The sequence below is a fragment of the Oncorhynchus masou genome, chromosome 24 (genome assembly GCF_036934945.1).
Source record: "Oncorhynchus masou masou isolate Uvic2021 chromosome 24, UVic_Omas_1.1, whole genome shotgun sequence".
Lineage (NCBI taxonomy): Eukaryota > Metazoa > Chordata > Actinopteri > Salmoniformes > Salmonidae > Oncorhynchus > Oncorhynchus masou.
The window spans coordinates 75,689,307-75,711,442 of record NC_088235.1 but is presented as its reverse complement, the minus strand read 5'-3'; the positions used below and the strand labels follow the sequence as shown (position 1 = coordinate 75,711,442).

At 40.4% G+C, this 22,136-nt stretch overlaps 1 protein-coding gene across 3 annotated transcripts in view; it reads right to left on the bottom strand.

Moving 5' to 3' along the window:
• Positions 1–18: 18 nt before the first annotated feature.
• The window catches only part of LOC135512654 (CREB-regulated transcription coactivator 1-like), a 34,619-nt gene continuing 12,501 nt past the window's right edge, over positions 19–22,136 (bottom strand). The window contains exons 2-14 of one of the 3 annotated variants that reach the window (XM_064934896.1): positions 20,711–20,827; positions 20,047–20,172; positions 19,756–19,817; positions 19,405–19,499; positions 18,781–18,857; positions 18,652–18,695; positions 18,117–18,340; positions 16,678–16,826; positions 11,865–12,089; positions 11,476–11,574; positions 8,457–8,543; positions 8,123–8,297; positions 19–7,829 (exon numbers count right to left, since the gene is read on the bottom strand). In XM_064934896.1, coding sequence (XP_064790968.1) covers positions 7,618–7,829; positions 8,123–8,297; positions 8,457–8,543; positions 11,476–11,574; positions 11,865–12,089; positions 16,678–16,826; positions 18,117–18,340; positions 18,652–18,695; positions 18,781–18,857; positions 19,405–19,499; positions 19,756–19,817; positions 20,047–20,172; positions 20,711–20,827 — 1,692 coding nt within the window. In that variant the 3' untranslated portion in view covers positions 19–7,617. The remainder of the gene's footprint in view (positions 7,830–8,122; positions 8,298–8,456; positions 8,544–11,475; positions 11,575–11,864; positions 12,090–16,677; positions 16,827–18,116; positions 18,341–18,651; positions 18,696–18,780; positions 18,858–19,404; positions 19,500–19,755; positions 19,818–20,046; positions 20,173–20,710; positions 20,828–22,136) is intronic. The other 2 variants (XM_064934897.1, XM_064934898.1) reach the window with 2 other exon arrangements.

The following is a 22,136-nucleotide window of genomic DNA, read 5'->3' as shown; positions in this document are numbered from 1 at the left end:
AGGGAATTAAAGTCAAGGTCAGAATACAGCGTCTGTTGACACACCATCATTTATTTGATCTCCACCCAAAACAAATAGCAGGTGAACAGCATGCTATTCTCATGCTTAAGTTCAAGGTCAGAATAAGCATAGAGAAAAGTGCATAAAAATGGAATTACTACTTCCATTTAAGCACGCTTAACTCGGTTCGGAATTGGGCCCATATTGAATATTTTTTAGAAGGACCCTGTGAGATGTGACTCAGCAAAATGGAGGCTGACATATTGGTCACCACCAGCAATGACAACATTTTCCGGAGACATTTGCTCCCCAATAATTCCAGTTCTCAGGGGACTTTTCTTTATGTCTACTACTACTCTGTCAACAATATAGAAATGTGAGGATAGTTGTGTGTTTTGAAAAATCAGGGTGTGGACAGAAAATGTGAATTACATTGTGAGCGGACTAACTTTTTTTTTGAGGGGGGGGGGGGGCTATGCATTAGATTGCATGTGATCAATTAATAAAATGTTGAACCACACAACTGTTATTTTGCTTTAGCATATACTGAATATATAAGACTTACCTTTAGGTCAAAACTGGTTTACACTTTCTCCTCACTACTGACTAGACAGAAACCGAAGTCATGAGAAACTGCTTTGAGTACTGATCAAAAGTTTGGGACTGAAAATCACAAAAACAGGTATTCAAAATTATCTTTTAAAAACACATACAGAAATACAGATTACAAAATATAAAACAACATAACAAGGACAACAAAATATAGAATAGTTCAAACGTCATGCATGTCCACACTTAGCAAACCTTGGTGAAATGACATTTTTCATTTATATATTCTGCAAAATCGAGACTATGTACAGAGAAGAAATGCCTCCCACATTCAGTGTATCTTACAAAGGGGTCACATAAAAGGAGTTTCACATAGAAACAAATAATTACTTTACATCTCAGAATATGATTTACAGGACAATAGTTAAATATGTGATACCCACTTAAAGCTGACCAGGGAATTCCCTATAAGAGAGATTTTTACATTATGAATTGGAAATACTTGCCAAAAGTGGCATTTTAGGGTACCCAACTTCAACTGCACGGTTCTACAGGAGGAAATGATTTTGATTTATATTAATCCATTTCAAATTATGGGACAGAAAATATAATTATCCTTTTCATTCACCTTTAGTTGAGAGAATGTATGAGGACAGGTACTCTGGCAGTGACAGTAAGCTTAGTGAGAATCAAGATACTGCTCACCAATTCCCACAAGGCTGAATTCCTTTCATGCTCACTTCAGTCAGTGTATTGTAATAATTACTGTCAAAACAGGAGTCCACATCACAAAATAAATATACATTGAGTGCTATTCCTTTTTTAACATGATTGGAAAACAAGCTGCATTGGAATAAGCCCTTTCTGGTTTTGCATTACAAAATAAGGAATACACTTCCACACTGTTACAGGCTTAAAAAAAAAAAGATAATATGCTTGAGGGTACAACAGTCAGCATTGACAGAACAGCCACCGTTCACATTCACAAGGCAGTTGGCCACAAATAAAGTGAAAAAGCAACAGAATAAGAACACATACAACATAAAAACGTGTCATAAACCTTACTTAAAATATGTCTTATGCAGTCACAGTAACTGATATCAGTTTAGACTTGATTCGGCAGTCATGATGGCACATGCCTCAATTTAGGTTAGCTAACTAGCCATAGTTCATATTGCTGAAGTCAACAAGATAATGTTGAATCATTTGCAATAAACCAGCATCAACAATAGGGACCACTTATAACATCAGTCATGCCATGCAACTGACAGTAAGCTCGACTGTCAAGTCAAGTTTTACTGCCAATACGGAGTACAGTTGCAGTCGAATATATTGTCACCCTTGCACTTTACAATGGAGCAGAAGGTTCTGTTCTCTTAAAAAAAAAAAAAACTGGTTGAATGTTATTTCTTTTTTACCAAGGCACCTGGAACTTACCACAGGTGGAGATAAATTACAACCTTAACAAGAATCACTTTCCTCCAAACAAACTAATTTAAATGTTAAATAATTTAGTCCAAGCCATTTTTTACATTTATGTAATAAATCTTAATTTCAGTTTGGATGTTTGGTTTCTTGGTCCCGTGCAGCTTTAAATCAAAAACACTTGTTAACGCCAACAGTTTTCTTAAATTTCAGCTGATGAGAATAAATGGAATCGTTCAACGGTGCCAATATATTTGATAGCAGCTGGATAAGTGCCATTTTTAAGTAGCTCGTGAAACTGTTATGACTCTTGCCAGATCATTAGTGTAAGTTCACTCCAAAATCAACAGAAGTTTCTATATTTCAACAGTGGTCTTACGTCAAAATGAGTCCATGCCCCTGGCCTTATGTTCTGTAGATCCAGATATTCAGGGTATGCTTCAGTCTTAAATGAATGGAAACAATGTGTACTCTCTTATTCCATCATGGTTGCAGTCTTTGGCTCTCAGTTTACACTTGAAGCCCAGTAATTGAGGCTGTCATTTGATGACAGGAAGTGTATCAGTGCATCAAACTAATTACAGCATACATGCTATAATCACATCAACTATTGGGCTTTTATCCACACATATCATGTTGATGTGATCCTTCTGGAGAGCATGACAAGGATGTGAATTTACAAGTTCAGGATATGAGTTGAGTTACCTGCAAGGAAGCCGGTTAGACTTGGATGATTTGTTGCCATTGTTTTTGATTAGGCTATAACTCTTTCTGGATCAGGAAATTCAAAGTCAATTCCGACTTTGACGGAAGTTCTCACAAACTCATGAGCCCGCTTTAAAAGAAGAAGAAGATTAATCTCAAGGTTAGACAACTTTGAGGTCTGAAATCAATTGGCATCTGATGTGTTATGAAAACGGGATTTTCAATAGGTTCGCATTATAGGAACAACTGACAATTTGACTCACACACAGTGAGGTGCTACAGTGAAGAACTAGACGCTAAAGCAAGTAACAGCCAATTCAACTGAATAAGAAGTAGATGGTGAAAAAAGGGACTCAATGAAAATGCTTTTGGTTCATGTCAATCAGTGAAACAGACACATTCCAAGACTGACTATGTTACACAAATACATTCTTATTTCAGCAATGAGCTAGCATTATGCAGAAATGGAGGTAACACAGTCCTCTGAAAAGTAAATTGTTTAAGTGAATCATTAGGAACAATTGACATACATCCTTTTTGACTGGGTGTGTCACTGTTTTACATTGTAGAGCATGATTTAAATCATCCTGCTTAGCAAATTAAGGCCTTTTTCTGAGGTTCTCTTTCATTTTTGTCATGCAGTCGATTTGTTTCAGCTATAGCCTATGTACAGTACAGGATGTACAAAAAAATTGTCTTGACAAAGAAAAATTAACAAGCATTTGTTTGCAGATAATCTGAATGGCACTGTAAGTATCATACATGCGTATTGCAGTTTGGCCCAAAGTGAAGTTTTTTGTGTGTGATATATATATATATATACACATATACACACACAGTATCATCTATATCTATTTCCTATTCTAATGCAATGGTCAGATGTTTTATTCTGATTTGCATAGGAATCACAAATCTTATTAAAGCCAAACAGTCTGTGATTAATAAACAAGTCAACAGGCAATGAAGAATAAAATGAACTTGAACCCTTAAAATCGTGTCTGCAAAAACAAGATTTCTTTGAGGTATGAAGTAAACAAACTGTTTCCTTTTTACTTAATTCCTTTTTTTGTTATATTTACATTATATTTGGGGCAATATGCCTCTTCCCACATTGGTAAATTAAATTAACATATTTATGTTTTCTGTACACACACACACAATACATTGTACAATAGAAACATGATCCCACACAGCTATCAACATTTCAAAGGTGAACTGAAAAATAAGTTTGATAGTGTTCTTCAAACAAATAAACAGTTGACACAACGCCTTGAGTATGAAAACGATCTCAGCCCATAGAGCGTCCAATTTAACCAACTTCCAATCTAGTGACTTACTTCCAACCACTATATTAGTTTTCAAAACAAAAATGTTTGAATATGAATCGGAGGGAAAGATAGAGTAAAATAAAAAGCAAGAAGCATTTCAGCTCTACAAATTGGTGTATGGACAAAATCTCATCAATTTTAACCACTTTTGTGAAGTTCTACATGTCTTTTGGGACTAATTTCACTGGGTGCATAAAACTGAATGTTCAGCTTGTTTTCTACCAGCCCTAATCTGGAGGGAATAACCAAATATAAGTAATATTGTAATTGTTTCATACAATTTTCTACCAAAATCTTTCCCTTCAAAGAAGCAGAAACCCTACCCATATTTGCACTCTCCATCACAAATTTGAATCCAGCGTTTGATTTTCTTTTTACAAAATCATCAAGAATTTGGCTAGAAAGTGTACCAGTAAAAAATACAGTACAGTGATTTGTCAAACTTTACACTACATAACAAATATGGTCACTGACTAGGAGTTAAAAGTCCTCTCAAGTACAAGAAAATCTTACGAGAAGTTAAGAAAATACATTGTCACATTAGTTAAGACTTAAACAGTATAACACTCAATATGTAAGGCAAAATCAGGTGATTTCACAGTGACAAGTTCAATAGGTTTCTGAGGAGTTTGTATCCTTCAGATTTTCAGGAGGCATTCAATCAAGATATCCATTTTCAACACTCAAAGGAAAAATATGGCCATCTTGTTTTGGGAATTTGCCTTTACAGTGTTTTCATTGTCACATTTGCTTCACCTTATCAGCTGCTAAATGCAAGGATCTGTTGTGCATGTTTCCCATTAATTATGACAAACTTAAAAACAACAGAGTTGGCACAAGACAAAACCCAACCATTTCTGGCCCATGTAAGTGATAAAAAGACCTGCAGACCTTATGCTATATTGTGAGAGGCCGCAGCTAATTCTATCTAGCAAGCGGTCTTAGCAACTGGCACTCGTTAGAGCTTATGAGCAAATATGGGGAGGATTTGTACTCCTTAAGTTAACAGAGTAGCTTAATAAATACAGTATGTAGGTTAAAAATGAATAAATTACATCAGTGCAGTATGTACAACATGACCACAACAGAGCAATGTTGGTATCGAACTCAAAACACTAACAATAATTTAAAAAAAGACATTAAAACTAAATGAATAAATATTTCAATAAATACATATTTCAAGATACAACAATCCAACATACATAAACGCAAATATTAACATTCGGTTGTCAATAAAAATAAAGCTTCGAGTGTGAAGTATAAAGCTGTTATAGTGGGTAGGGAAAGAATCCATTTCAATAATAAGGTAAAAATACCTTGGATGTTGTATGTTGCTCATAATATTGTACACAGTATTCATGAAAGATACGGTGCAGCTCACCTTCCTAGTGGCTTTTTGCTTTTCAAATCACAAAATGTATTTGTAAAAAATAAAAAAATAAAAACGGAAATGTAATAAAATCAGAAGGAGATCAAATCTGTTCAACTGTGACACGGTGGGATATAAGTAATAAGATATGCACAGTTGAAGTCGGAAGTTTACATACACCTTAGCCAAATACATTTAAACTCAGTTTTTCACAATTCCTGACATTTAATGCTAGTAAAAATTCCCTGTTTTAGGTCAGTTAGGATTACCACTTTATTTAAGAATGTGAAATGTCAGAATAATAGTAGAGAGATTGATTAATTTCAGCTTTTATTTATTTCATCACATTCCCAGTGGGTCAGAAGTTTACATACACTCAATTAGCACTTGGTAGCATTGCCATTAAATTGTTTAACTTGGGTCAAACGTTCAGAGTTGCCTTCCACAAGCTTTCCACAATAAGTTGGGTGAATTTTGGCCCAATCCTCCTGACAGAGTTGGTGTAACTGAGTCAGGTTTGTTGGCTTGCTTGCTCACACATGCTTTTTCAGTTCTGCCCACACATTTTCTATGGGATTGAGGTCAGGGCTTTGTGATGGCCACTCCAAAATCTTGACTATGTTGTCATAAGTGATTTTGGAAGTATGCTTGGGGTCATTATCCATTTGGAAGACCCATCTGCGACCAAGCTTTAACTTCCTGACTGATGTCTTAAGATGTTGCTTCAATATATCCACATAATTGTGAAGTGCACCAGTCCCTCCTGCAGCAAAGCACCCCCACAACATGACGCTGCCACCCCATGTGCTTTACGGTTGGGTTTGTGTACTTCGGCTTGCAAGCCTCCCCCTTTTCCCTCCAAACATAACGATGGTCATTATGGCCAAACAGTTCCATTTTTCTTTCATCAGACCAGAGGATATTTCTCCACAAAGTACAATCTCTGTCCCCATGTGCAGTTGCAAACCGTAGTCTGGCTTTTTTATGGCAGTTTGAGCAGTGGCTTCTTCCTTGCTGAGCGGCCTTTCAGGTTATGTCCTGGGGCGGCAGTGTAGCCTAGTGGTTAGAGCATTGGACTAGTAACCGAAAGGTTGCAAGTTCAAATTCCCGAGCTGACAAGGTACAAAATCTGTCGTTCTGCCCCTGAACAGGCAGTTAACCCACTCTTCCTAGGCCGTCATTGAAAATAAGAATTTGTTCTTAACTGACTTGCCTAGTAAAATAAAGGTAAAAAAATATATTAAATAAATATAGGACTCGTTTTACTGTGGCTATAGATACTTTGTATCTGTTTCCTCCAGCATCTTCACAAGGTCCTTTGCTGTTGTTCTGGGATTGATTTGCACTTTTCGCACCAAAGTACGTTCATCTCTAGGAGACAGAATGTGTCTCCTTCCTGAGCAGTATGACAGCTGCGTGGTTCCATTTTGTTTATACTTGCGTACTTTTGTTTGTACAGATGAACGTGGTACCTTCAGGCGTTTGGAAATCGCTCCCAAGGATCAACCAGACTTGTGGAGGTCTACAAGTTTATTTCTGAGGTCTTGGCTGATTACTTTTGATTTGCCCATGATGTCAAGCAAAGAGGCACTGAGTTTGAAGGTAGGCCTTGAAATACATCCACAGGTACACCTACAATTGACTCAAATGATGTCGATTAGCCTATCAGAAGCTTCTAAAGCCATGACATAATTTTCTGGAATTTTCCAAGCTGTTTAAAGCCACAGTCAAATTAGTGTATGTAAACTTCTGACCCACTGGAATTGTGATACAGTGAATTATAAGTTAAATAATCTGTCAGTAAACAATTGTTGGAAAAATTGTGTCATGCACAAAGTAGATGTCCTAACCGACTTGCCAAAACTATAGTTTGTTAACAAGAAATTTGTGGAATGGTTGAAAAACGAGTTTTAATGACTCCAACCCAAGTGTATGTAAACTTCTAACTTCAACTATATGTGTATATGTATATATATATAAATAAAACGTAGCAGGCTAGCAAAGCTCTGACCAACCAACAATCTCATTGGAAATGACAGCAATGCCCTTCCCAAACCCAACAAGTCATTGCATGTCCTTCTCTACAATGGTTTTTGATGGCATATTATTTGAAAGGACTTGAGGGTGAGATCAGATAGCTGAATGGCCATGAAACTGGGGAGATGATTCACCCCCACCATGCCTCGTTTCCCTTTCTTACCAGGGTTATTTTTTGTTGTTGGCCACAGCCAGTATTCTGCATTACAACCTGTCCATCCTGAACGTGTCCTCAGTGGCAGGGTCAGCCAGAACCATGTCGGGATCATTGAGCATGTGCAGTCCATCCAGGGTGAGAGGGTCGATCTTCAGCTCGTCCAATGGGAAGGGAGAGTCCGCATCGAAGCTGACATCTCCAACACCAGCCAGTGAGTTGGTTAACTCCTTAGAGAGGCTGGGTGGAGACTCACCTGTGACTACAATGCAACATTTGGGAAAACATTTGACATTTGTAAATGAAAGCAGCTGCTAGATAACTACCAATATTATTTAAGTAATAGTCTTCACTTAAAGAATCTATAACAAGAGAAAAACAAAATACAATTCACTTAAACAAAATACATGTTTTCCTTATACTGGCCATCCTTCATAAAACAATTGACTATAATCAAGCCAGGATGAATTAATCCCTTTATTAGGTGTGTACAGAACCTAGACTAAGTTAAATTACATGACAGGCTCGCTAATTGGCTCAGCTGCTGCTCAGTACCTGTGAGAATGATGTTAGGGATGTTGCCATGGCTACTGTAGCCCAACTGCTGGGAGTCATGCAGGCTGCTCCCTGTAAGGCCCATCATAGCTGCTTGTGTGTAGTTGAGGGTGGAGCACTGGCTGTATAGGCTATTGGAGCTGATGGGGTTTTCAATCATATTGAACTGCTCGAGCTAGGCAAGTGAAAAAATACACATTTAATAAGTAAAGTTAGGTAATAGAATATAGAGATCAGGCACAATTTCTAATATGGATACATTTAGGGGGAAAAGAGTTGCAGTGAAAATAGAGACAGTGAAATTCATGTCCTAGTTTGATGTGGGTTAAGTCACCTGGTGGGAGAGAGCATTGGTCTGCCGAGATGCAAGCTGCGGATCGTAGAACGAATCCCCAAATATACTGCCCACCACCGGAATGTGCTGAAAGACATTTGACCAATGATTAGAGTAAAAATAAATGGTTTATGGAAACTAATAGGCCTACAGCTAATCAGTACAGCCTTCTTCTTGGGTATCTGAGGGATATGAGGGAACAGTAGTCATGAGACATCACAAAAAAAGCACAAGCATGAGGCAATCCACAAGTTCTTCAATTCAAGCACCGTTAACAAATGGCTGTTAATGACTGCACAGACACCAGCATCTGACAACACTATATTATGCCTATTCAGACCATGTTTTAAAAATTAACCATAGAATGCATGATTCATAAGAGCCACATCCACATAAATGTTTCAGCAGTAAGATTTGATACAGCTGAACAATAACATTATATAAAAATCAAGAGCAATAGGCCTTGTTTAGAAAAGAGAAATATCACAATATAACTGCAGAATGAGCCATCTTGTCATTTTTAGAGGGATGAGCTAGCAAAACAGTGCTGGGGCGGTAGCTATTAGCAAACTGACTGCAAATAAATGCAAGTGACTTTTGCTAGCTAGCTAGGCTAACTTTGGGGTGAAGTTAATTCGTTTCTGCAGCTTCTCTCTGCTAGTAACACGGTTTCATGCCTTTAAAACGGACTTGTGCCAGTAATACTTACATTTGACAAAAGTTGTGACGTATCCACTTTTTAAGCATAATCACTTGCTAAAGTTTGGCAATATAACAAAACAAATTTTGGAATTCAGAAAAAACAAAAACAATAAGTAGAACATACAGTATATAAAGCTACTTTCCAAAGGAAGATCACATTACTGTAGGCAGCTGTAATATATGTAAAGGTAGGATCTTTCACAGGAACAGCAGCAAACAGAACAAAAATATAAACGCAATATGCAACAATTAACTATTTACTGAGTTACAGATCATAAGGAAATCAGTCAATTGAAATACATAAATTAGGCACTAATATAATAGATTTCACATGACTGGGCAGGGGCACAGCCATGTGTGAGCATAGGCCCACCCACTGGGGAGCCAGGCCCAGCCAATCAGGACTTCATTACAGACAAAACGGAGGATTATTTCTATCAGCTAGTTGGGTGGCTGGTCTCAGATAATCCCACAGGTGAAGAAGCCAGATGTGGAGGTCCTGGGCTAGCATGGTTACACGTGGTCTGTAGTTGTGATGCCGGTTGAACGTACTGCCAAATTCTCTAAAACGACATTGGAGGTGGCTTATGGTAGAGAAATTAATATTCAATTCTCTGGCAACAGCTCTGGTGGACATTCATGCAGTCAGCATGGCAATTGCACACTCCCTCAAAATTTGAGAAATCTGTGGCATTGTGTTGTGTGACAAAACTGCACATTTTGGATTGGCCCAAGTTGCACTTGTGAAACGATCATGCTGTTTAATCAGCTTCTTGATATGCAGCACCTGTCAGGTGGATGGATCATCTTGGCAAAGGAGAAATGCACACTAACAGGGATATAAAACAAATTTGTGCACAAAATGAGAGAAAAGCTTTTTGTGCATATGGAACATATCTGGCATCTCATTTCAGCTCATGAAACATGACCAACACTTTACATGTTGCGTTTATATTTTTGTTCAGTATAGAAAGAGTTAAACCCATTTCTCACACCTGAAACGGCCTTGTTAACAGGATATTTCCCCCAAAATTAATCATGTCAACAGGAGAAACCAAAGCTGCTACAAACAGGTTGGACTATCCAAAACTAAAATTAATCATAATTAAGGTTCCAGGTAGGTGCTACATATTCACAAGACATACACTACATGGCTAAAAGTATGTGCACAGCTGTTCGTCGAACATCTCATTCCAAAATCAATGGGCATTAATATGGAGTTGCGCGTCCGTCCCCCTGCTGCTATAACAGCCTCCACTCTTTTGGGAAGGATTTCCACTAGATGTTGGAACATTGATGCGGGGACTTGCTTCCATTCAGCCGAAAGAGCAGTAGTGAGGTCGGGCACCGATGTTGAGCGATTAGGCCAGTTTCGCAGTCGGCGTTCCAATTCATCCCAAAGGTGTTCGATGGGGTTGAAGTCAGGGGTTGAAGTCAGGGCTCTGTGCAAGCCAGTCAAGTTCTTCCACACCGATCTCAACAAACCATTTCTGTATGGACCTCGCTTTGAGCACGGGGGCATTGTCATGCTGAAACAGGAAAGGACCTTCCCCAAACTGTTGCTACAAATTTTGAAGCACAGAATGTCACTGTTTGCTGTAGCGTTAAGATTTCCCGACACTGGAACTAAGGGGCCTAGCCTGAACAATTAAAAACAGCCACAGACCATTATTCCTCCTCCGCCAAACTTTACAGTTGGAACTATGCATTCGGGGAGGTAGCGTTCTCATGGCATCTGCGAAACGCAGATTTGTCCGTCGGACTGCCAGATGGTAAAGCGTGACAGCTGAGCAGTTGTTGCTCCTAGACGTTTCCACTTCACAATAAAAGCAGCAGTTGACTGGGGCAGCTCTAGCAGGGTAGAATTTTGATGAACTGACTTGTTAGAAAGGTGGGATCCTATGACGGTGCCACATTGAAAGTCACTGAGCTCTTCAGTAAGGCCATTTGACTTCCAATGTTTGTCTATGGAGATTGCATGGCTGTGTGTTCAATATTATTCACTCGTCAGCAACAAATGTGGCCGAAATAGCCTGAATCCACTAATTTGAAGGGGTGTCCACATACTTTTAACCATGTTGTGTACATTTGGTTCAAGCAAAAACACAAAAAGCTACTATGCGACAACACTCAAAGACCTGAGCCAATATGATAAGCAGACATCGAGCAGTGGTCTGGAGGAGAGGAAATGGGGGTGGGATTGCTGACACCATGGATGGGAGCGAGAGGCTGGGATGAGTAGCAGCTGGACCAATTACAGCCAATTCCAGGCAAAAAACCCTCCCCCAACAAGGCAGCTTGGTGGTTTCGCCCTTACTTGAGGCGAGCCGCCAGGGGAGAAGCCTGGGGAGAAGCCTTGATTGGAGACTGGGGAGGTTGGAGACTGATTGGCCGGAGAGCCTGTCTGATTGCGGTACTGTTGGAGGGAAGAGTGTTAACCGGTGCAGAATTTCTAAACACTAGCAATAGCACACAGAGAAAGTCCCAAGGACAGTCTGGGGTGGGCTCAGTCTTAAGCAACTACTACTACACCATCTATCCACAGACCAGTTCACTCCCAATGAAAAAACACAAAAACTAAAAGCAAATCAGCCATTACTGAAGTGAACCAAACTTTGTAGAAGCTAGAATTTCACTGGGTATGAGTAAAGAAGTTATCAACATTCAAGGTACTGACAAGCAGGAAACTCAATTCAACAGACTCACCGAGTTGACGTTGATGCTTGCGGGCGTCTGGATCTGGCTGTCCGGGGAGGACTGGGTGGCTGTTGGGGCAGTGGTGGTGGCCAGGGTGATCAGCCTGATGCCCTGGGGCAGGGCCTGCTGCTGCAGGTCATTAAGCACTTGAGCCTGGGCCTGAACTGTCAGCTGGCTAAAGAAAGCATACTGGGATAGCTGTTGCTCCAGAGTCAAGGCCTCCATCGCCACTGCCTGATAAATGATACACAAAAACAACTTTACCAGGCTAAAGAGGCCAAGATTTTGGGGCGAAAAAATGAAAACAAGGCATCTGACAGTGTTAGGACAGGGTTACAGTATCTAGCAAACTAGTGTAGGAGTAGTTGATAAATTAAAATGCATTTTGTTTTAGTAAGCTAGCTAACTAACAGGTGAAACAATTAACTTATTTACAGTTAGGTAACTAATGCATCACTCTTTGTTAGCAGTGTTTTCCACTAATGTCGGCTATACACACATTTTCAGCCGCGTACATTTTCAATTTAAAAAAGGTGCACTAAGCAGAAATCTCTCCCCCATTTCCTGGTTGCAAAAATGCTAATAGTTCACCTTATTTCAGTTTATGTGTGACAAAAAAAAGCGAGTATAGTGCAGAGAATTATTGTACCATCTAAACCGTTGTGAAATATATTTTCCATAACCAAAAATCTTATATTTTCAGCTGTTTGACACTGGTGTTAAAAACCGAAAGACGCAAAAACAAAACTTAAAAACGCGATGCACAGAAATAGCGCACATAGAAAATATCTACCACTTCTTAGACTTGCTTCCAATAAGAATGAGAGTTTTATATTTCACAATTTTACACATTTCTATGTGAATTCTATGTGAATTTGGTCAGGTCGCCCAAAAAATGCACACACACACTGCACTTTTTATCATTCGCAATTGTGTCGCACTGACTGAATAAAGTCAATCTCATATCCTTGTCATGCATAAATCATACAATGTAGTTATACACCGGGTGTACAAAACATTAGGAACACCGTTCCTCAGAACAGCCTCAATTTGTCGGGGCATGGACTGACTACAAGGCGTCAAAAGCGTTCCACAGGGATGCTGTCCCATGTGTCAAGCTGTCTGCATGCCCTTTGGGTGGTGGACCATTCTTGATACACAGGAAACGGTTGAACTCTTGCCCATTCACCTTCTGAATGGCACACATATACAATCCATGTCTCAAGCCTTAAAAATCCTACTTTAACCTGTCTCCTACCCTTTATCTACAATGCTTGTAGTGGATTTAACAAGTGGCATCAATAAGGGATCATAGCTTTCACCTGGATTCACCTGGTCTGTGTCATGGAAAGATCAGGTGTTCATAATAATTTGTACAATCGGCATAGGTCTACTGATTTAATCAGTGTTTACAATGGAGTAGTCAACTACTGCTTTCTGTGTAGCCAAGTCCATGATTAACACCTGCTTCATTCACTCCTACCTGTATTGCAGATAGCTGAGAAAATGGAAGCATGTGGAAGTCAGCAGACTCTTACAAGATTCTTTAAGAAGAATTCTGTGGGTCAGTTGTTAAACAAGTATTGTTTTAGAATGAAAGACATACTGTAATTCACAAAGAGAGTTGCAAACACTTGCAGAAATGATTTCACTGATGTCGATCTCTCTTCTCTTAACATGTATGGACCCAGAACTTAATTGAGCATCTCTTCTATTTATTTTAGAGATACATTTTTTCAGGGGATCCTGGCTGGCTACTTTTTCTATAGGGGCTACTCCGTGTGTGCTTGTGGAAAACACTGCGCTAAAAAACATCTATTGGACATTTTTGACAGTCTTCCAAAGTGTATTAGTAAAAACGAACTGGTTTAACATACAAGTGACTGCCAAAAATAAAGGAAACACCAACATAAAGTGTCTTAGGCCATTGGGCCACCACGAGCCAGAACAACTTCAATGCACCATGGCATAGATTCTACAAGTGTCTGGAACTCTCTTGGAGGGATGCAACACCATTCTTCCACGAGAAATTCCATCACTTGTTGTTTGTTGATGGTAGTGGAAAACGCAGTCTCGGGCATCGCTCCAGAATCTTCCATAAATGTTCAATTGGGTTTAATGCTAATCAAACAATTCAGTGACCACTCGTGCCCTGTGAATGGAGGATTGATCACCCTACGGGGGCATAGCCATGGGAGCCAAATAAAATAATCTTCCAAGCATTTTTACACATGACCCTAAGCATGATGGGATGTTAATTGCTTAAATAACTCAGGAACCACACCTGTGCAGAAGCACCTGCTTTCAATATACTTCCATCAATTACTCGTGTTTCCATTATTTTGGCAGGTACCTGTACATGACCTACAGTATATCTTCATGCAGTATATAGCACCCAGATGAAGACTCAAAAAATAGCAGCAAATATGCTGAGCTTACATTTTCCTCCAATATACACGGAGTGTACAAAACAGAGGAAACCGGCTATTTCCATGATATACACTGACCAGGTGAAAGCTATAATCCCTTATTGATGTCACTTGTCAAATCCAATCTAAATCAGTGTAGATGAAGGGAAGGAGACAGGTTAAAGAAGGGTTTAAGTCTTGGGACAATTAAGACATGGATTGCGCATGTGTGCCATTCAGCGAGTGAATAGGCAAGAAAAATATTTGAAGTGCCTTTGAATGGGTTATGGTAGTAGTTTGTGCCAAGAACTGCAACGCTGCTGGGTTTTTCCACCCAACAGTTTCCCGAGTGTATCAAGAATGGTCCACCACCCAAAGGACATCCAGCCGACTTGACAACTGTAGGAAGAATTATTGTCAACACAGGCCAGCATCCTGTGGAAAGCATTCAACACCTTGTAGAGTCCATGCCCCGATGAATTGAGGCTGTTCTGAGGGTGGGTGGGGGAAACTAGGGCTGTTACGGTGACCGTACTATCGAATAGTCCCCGCGATATGCAACTGTTCAGGGAAGTCAGGAACCAATACACGCAGTCAGTCAGGAAAGCTAAGGCCAGCTTCTTCAAGCAGAAGTTTGCATCCTGTAGCTCCAACTCCAAAAAGTTCTGGGACACTGAAGTCCATGGAGAACAAGAGCACCTCCTCCCAGCTGCCCACTGCACTGAGGCTAGGTAAAACGGTCACCACCGATAAATCCATGATTATCGAAAACTTCAAAAAGCATTTCTCAACGGCTGGCCATGCCTCAACCCCTATTACCAGCCTGTTCAACCTCTCTTTCATATCGTCTGAGATCCCCAAGGATTGGAAAGCTGCCGCAGTCATCCCCCTCTTCAAAGGGGGAGACACCCTGGACCCAAACTGTTACAGACCTATATCCATCCTGCCCTGTCTATCTAAGGTCTTCGAAAGCCAAGTCAACAAACAGGTCACTGACCATCTCGAATCCCACCGTACCTTCTCCGCTGTGCAATCTGGTTTCCGAGCCGGTCACGGGTGCACCTCAGCCACACTCAAGGTACTAAACGATATCATAACCGCCATCGATAAAAGACAGTACTGTGCAGCCGTCTTCATCGACCTTGCCAAGGCTTTCGACTCTGTCAATCACCATATTCTTATCGGCAGACTCAGTAGCCTCGGTTTTTCGGATGACTGCCTTGCCTGGTTCACCAATTACTTTGCAGACAGATTTCAGTGTGTCAAATCGGAGGGCATGCTGTCCGGTCCTCTGGCAGTCTCTATGGGGGTGCCACAGGGTTCAATTCTCGGGCAGACTCTTTTCTCTGTATATATCAATGATGTTGCTCTTGCTGCGGGCGATTCCCTGATCCACCTCTACGCAGACGACACCATTCTATATACTTCCGGCCCGTCCTTGGACACTGTGCTATCTAACCTCCAAACGAGCTTAAATGCCATACAACACTCCTTCCGGGGCCTCCAACTGCTCTTAAACGCTAGTAAAACCAAATGCATGCTTTTCAACCAATCGCTGCCTGCACCCGCATGCCCGACGAGCATCACCACCCTGGATGGTTCCGACCTTGAATATGTGGACACCTATAAGTACCTAGGTGTCTGGCTAGACTGTAAACTCTCATTCCAGACTCATATCAAACACCTCAAATCGAAAATCAAATCAAGAGTCGGCTTTCTATTTAGCAACAAAGCCTCCTTCACTCACGCCGCCAAACTTACCCTAGTAAAACTGACTATTCTACCGATCCTCGACTTCGGCAATGTCATCTACAAAATTGCCTCCAACACTCTACTCAGAAAACTGGATGCAGTTTATCACAGTGCCATCCGTTTTGTCACTAAAGCACCTTATGCCACCCACCACTGCCCAGTATGTTGTATAAAGATTTTCTTAGGTCATGGTCAGAACAGGTAACAGTCGAGACTGGATTATTGTTTTCCATTTGAAAGTAGCTCACACTCGGCGCATTGTGATCGAATGCCTACTTTGAGCAAATGAAAGCACTAAATTACTTGAGGGATATTTGCTAGCCGAGTCATTCCAGGAAACAAGGCCAAACTACATCTGCCAGGAAGTGCTTGCTCACCTCCAAATTGGGATTTAGCCATGTTAGAGAAAAATACTTCCACCAGTGCTCCTTTTGAAGTTAAGGTTGAGTTATAATTTAATTTCTGTCTACATAGTTGTTTAGCCAACTCCAGCACTATTATAAAATGTGCCCTATATAAAAAGCCAACCCCACGGACAATCGGTAGAGCAAAGTTAAAATATAATTGTATTCAACAAGGGACGTTTAGGTTTTTGTCCATGTAATAATGCTTAGCCCTGCTGTCCAGGGATTGGATAGCATGGTAACGTTGGGTCTACTCACCTGGATGTTGAGAGGGGGCGACAGCGTGGGGGAGAGCTGCTGCGGGGACTGCTGTGGCTGGGGGTCTGCATTGAGGGTTAGGGGGATCAGGGTGGGCTGCCTACGCTGGGCCGCCACAGTCATGGTAGGCTGAGAGGTGGTAGTGATCCCTGCCAAGACACAACAGGACAGGCACAAGTGACTTCTCTGAAGTACAGCAAAACTCATTCTGGGTATTGCAGTGCAACATAACATTTCTGCAATGTACATTTCTGCAATGCTATGCAACATTTTTCACAACTACATTGAACAGATTTTCTAGTGAATTGTGCTTTATGTTGATCTGACTTTGACAATCGTCTACATATGCCAATCACTATGTAATAAAGTACCCACCCATCTAGCGTTCCTAAGCTTGGAAAATGCAGTTTCTGTAACTTGTTGCATAATCATTCTGTGAAATCTTTTCAGTATTGAATGAATGGTTCTTCCTCAAATACACTACATGTAATAATTTATAATATTTGACTGAGTTACACGTGGTCTCGCTCTCTAAATTCTCTTATCTGGAAACAGCTCTGGTGGACATTCCTGCAGTCAGCATGCCAATTGCACGCTCCCTCAAAACTTGAGACATCTGAGGCATTGTGTTGTGTGACAAAACTGCACATTTATTGTCCCCAGCACAAGGTGCACCTGTGTAATGATCATGCTGTTTAAGCAGCTTCTTGAAATGCCGAACCTGTCACTTAGATGGATTAGCTTGGGCAAAAGATAAATACTCCCATGCAAATCAAATCAAAATTTTATTTGTCACATACGCCATATACAACAGGTGTAAACCTTACCGTGAAATGCTTACTTACAAGCCCTTAAACAACAATGCAGAACAAGAAATAGAGCTAAGAAATGATTTACTAAATAAACTAAAGTGATTTTTAAAAATAAAATAACAATAACGAGTCTATATACAGGGGGTACCGGTACAGAGTCAATGTGCGGGGGTAGAGGTTAGTCGAGGTAATGGGGGGGGGGGGGGGGGGTCAATGTAAATAGTACGGGTGGCCATTTGATTAATTGTTCAGCAATCTTATAGCTTGGGGGTAGAAGCTGTTAAGGAGCCGTTTGGTCCTAGACTTGGCACTCCGGTACCGCTTGCCGTGCGGTAGCAGGGAGAACAGTCTATGACTTGGGTGACTGGAGTCTGACAGTTTTTTGGGCCTTCCTCTGACACCGCCTAGTATGTAGGTTCTGGATGTCAGGAATCTTGACCCCAGTGATGTACTGGGTCGTACACACTACCCTCTGTAGCGCCTTACGGTCAGATGCAATACCAGGTGGTTACAGAACTTGCTTGGTGCTTTAATGAAAATCCGTAGACTATCCTTGGTTACATTTTTATCTGAATATCATATACACCTTTAAAGTTTGCCACATTCATTTCGCCATCGATGACTTACCGTGGCTGGCAGCACTGATGCCAAGGTGGGTGAGGTTGGTGGTCAGGTTGCCTGTGCTGTTGGATGAGCTAAGGGAAGGAAACGCCACAGTGTCGTCTGGATCCAGCGGAGTGGGAAGCGGTGGGGGGAACTGGATGTTGGTCAGATCAGGCAGGGAGCCTCCCGTATTGAGCGTGGCCGGGATCAATGACGTGTTCACTTCCTGATCTGGTGATGGAAATATACTAGGAGGGGAGAAAAAAAAGGTCTACATATTTCCTAAAATAGCACTAGGCAAAAGAAAATCGATTATAAAATTAATTCTATTGGTTGGTTTTTATGAATGATGACATTTCTCGTTGTTGTGTGTTGAAATAACAGCTGCTAGTCATATGGTGTCATAGGTCCTCTCTCACACAGACCCATGTTCTCTCCATCATTGGACATAATTAATTCTAAGCATGCCCTGGACAGCTCTTTCTCACAAATCACCTTTCTATATGGTACAGTCCTGCCGGAGCACCATATTCAGGTGAATGATGCGTCAATTACTCACTTGATCCCAGGGACTTCGCAGGACTTGGTTCTTGATGAGTCATTCTAGAGTGAAAGTACACTCAGTAAAAAACAAAAACAAACGGTGAGAAAGCACTGATACAACTAGGCTACATGTCCACTCCTTTACCTTTTTGTTATCCCACTGTGTATCCTTGTCTGCATCTGATTCAGACTCCTCAGTCCCAGGCACTGTAAGCAGCAGCACTAAATGGGGAAAAGAGTCAAATAAATGACAATTTAAGGTACTAAGCTCAATTCAAATCAACCCACATTGCAGTATTTTCAGTGTAGCATTCTTCCTGTAGTGAAATGAAACTGCATAATCACTTGGAGACAGTAAAAACAACAGGTAGATCTCCATGACAGGTAGCTAGATACTTTTCAGAAGACCATATTATAGCTCTATTTTCACATGTCATCTTGAGGAATTTCAATTGAGACCATTCCCAGAGGAGATAAGTTCCCTTCAAGAAAATGACTTTGTTTAGCACAATATAATTCAAAATACTACAACAATCTTTCCCTCATCAGTAAGCAGTGGTTGGTTGAACACAAATCAAAATGTGATCCCTTCACCGAAAGAGAATAGCTGCTCCAACATGGACAAAAACTGTTAGTGGAACACAACACCTTCATGTCATAAATTATCCAGACGATTTCACAGTGGGCTTATCCTTTCATGGACATGTGGATTCAAACATGAATAAATTGAATCAATTGAAGCTGTTCCTTGTCCATGTAACTCCATTACCTCGTTTAGGCTGTAGCTCTTGTGATCCCCCTGCAAACGCATCCTGGGGCACAGGGTTCATGGTGTTCTGGTGTAGTGCTGAGTCAGAGTTTGTCCTGTGGCATTAGAACGAAGGAAGGTCAACAAAATGTCTCTGTGACCCCTATTCCTCAACCTCATATCTGGCATGCTATGTCAGACGCTGGGTAAAAAAAAAATAATATCAGTTCAATTGAGCATACCATTTCTATTTGAAAAATTGCAATTTACAAAGACATTGCATGCACTGTGTTTTTGAAGAAATTGATGAAATTGCTAAAAAAGAACTTGTTTATTATAATTTTTTTGAATAGGAGGACATTAATGACATACCTCCTCCAACTGGTATCCGGTGGGGGTGAGAGATACACGGAGCTATAGGGGCAGCTGTCAATGTGGACCTCAGTTAAGGACGAAAATGGCAGTGCAATATAAAATCAAACCTATATAATTGAATGGTCAAGTTAACGATCAGCATTCATCTACTGAAGTGTAAAGTCTAACTCTAAGCATGATCTGACAATGACACACGCCGTTTTAAAACAAGTACTAATTAAGTCAAAAAGTTTTGTAAAAGACCATTCTGTTCGAATCCAAAATAAGCTGAGTGCAGACAAAGGATATCTGGCGGCCATGTTTGTCCACAGAGAGGGGCCGGCGATGGGGCGAGGTTATACGGTTCCGATCGCGGTAAACACGGTCCACCAGCCCGTGATGCCTGGTCGACCGACTGGTGTCCAAAGCGGAATTCTGTACAGGATTAGCAAAAATCAACCATACAAGAAAAATTGGGCATTTGAAAACACACACAAAAAAAGTAAATTAAAATGTCTTGATATAATATGGTGCAAATGTATTCATTTCAAAATGGGTCAAGCTATGGGCCCTCATACTCAAGTTAGCAAAAATGTTTAAAATAAATGGAAAGTCATGATATAGAAAGCAATGACAAAGGCTCCTTGTATGTGTTTTTTAGGAATCTTTAAAAACATTTCAAGATGGGGTGAGAGTGTCTGAAGCTCAAATTTAGCTTTCTTCTGAGACTTGGTTTTCCAGACAATTGCAGTGGATCAATACTGATACGGCAGGACGAGTCTTCAAAACAGTAAACTACTAAAGAAGTCTCTTGAATTGGATTCTTGTTAACAATATAGGGTAACGCAAGGGTGAATCTTAGCCTATCATGGAAGCTCTGAAAGATAAAATTTCCCTCAGGTGAGATTTAATTGTTGTATCACGCAAATTAAAAACAACATTTTACCAACTGATAGAGAAGCTGTGAGCTCACCTGAAAAGGCAGGTCAATGTTGCTATTTCCAATCTGATTGACATTGGGCAGTGAGCCTCCATAGTACTGTCCACGATTCTGCCCTAGTTGCAAATACTGGGTCTTCTGTAACTGCAACTGTGCAACGTAAAATCGTATGAAAGCATGAATGGATGTGTAAACTGATACATGAAGGATTACACACAAAATATTGATAGAAAACGTTCCACAGTGCTAAAGATAGAATAGACCACATCTAAAAGGCCAGATGAGATAAGACATAGGTTAATATGGGCCCATAAACTGTTCATATCTTAATTGATTCGAGGCAGTATCAAGTTTGTGCAATGTCAGCACTGCGTGAACAAAGTCCGTAGGCCTAAGCCAAATAGCTGGAGGGTGTCAATCTCATAAGGAAAGACATCACTGTGTAATGATGGATACTAGGATTTGTCAAATGGTGTTTCTATTTTTTCAATTAGATTTGTAAAAAATAATAACTAATAAAAATAATAGCTATGTTGTAAAACCACAACATAAATCCATTCTGTACTCCTAAACCATTCCTTTATGATATTCATAATGGGTAGGTTCACCACCAAACACCTGGCAATAACTACTAAATGTTTAAGATCACCAATTGCTTTAATGAATTGCATGAATGATGGATTAAACAAAGGCCTGATTTTATGGGGATGAATAAACAGACTAACATGAACATTGGCTTTTTAAAAATCAGGCCGACAAGAATGATTTCCAGTAACCAACCAAAACGAGTCAATTATTTGCCTTGCACGTATTACTAAAAGGTCTACAAGAGGATAGTTGATCCCATGTTATCAGTATCTGCCATCAAAGTTCAAACCTTACAAATCTGTCAAACCTCAGCGTACACACACACACACACACACACACACACACACACACACACACATTAGGTGCTGGGGAGGGGGGGTTTCTTAGGTGCTGTCAAAGCAGCTATTAAAAATACAGCATAGTCCTACTGTTATTACTGTTCCAGATGGCTGATAGGAGTTATTAGGTAGGTAAAGTTAATCATAGCACAGAGAATTTGACCAAATTCCAGACTTGGAAGACAATGTGTCTTCTAAACTTCCACGTCTAGTTGCAGGGGATTCGTTTGAATTTAGAAAATGCTCAGTTAAAAAAAAACTGATCGAGACGAGTATCATCGTGATATGAAGCACTATTTTAATTTAACCTTTAACTAGTCAAGTCAGTTATGAACAAATTCTTATTTTACACTAGCCTACCCCGGCCAAAACCTCCCTTAACCAGGACGATGCTGGGCCAATTGTGCGCCGCCCTATGAGTCTCCCGATCACGGCCAGTTGCGATACACCCTGGGATCGAACCAGGGTCTGTAATGACACCTCTAGTACTGAGATGCAGTGCCTTAGACCGCTGTGTGCAAAGCTGTCATCAA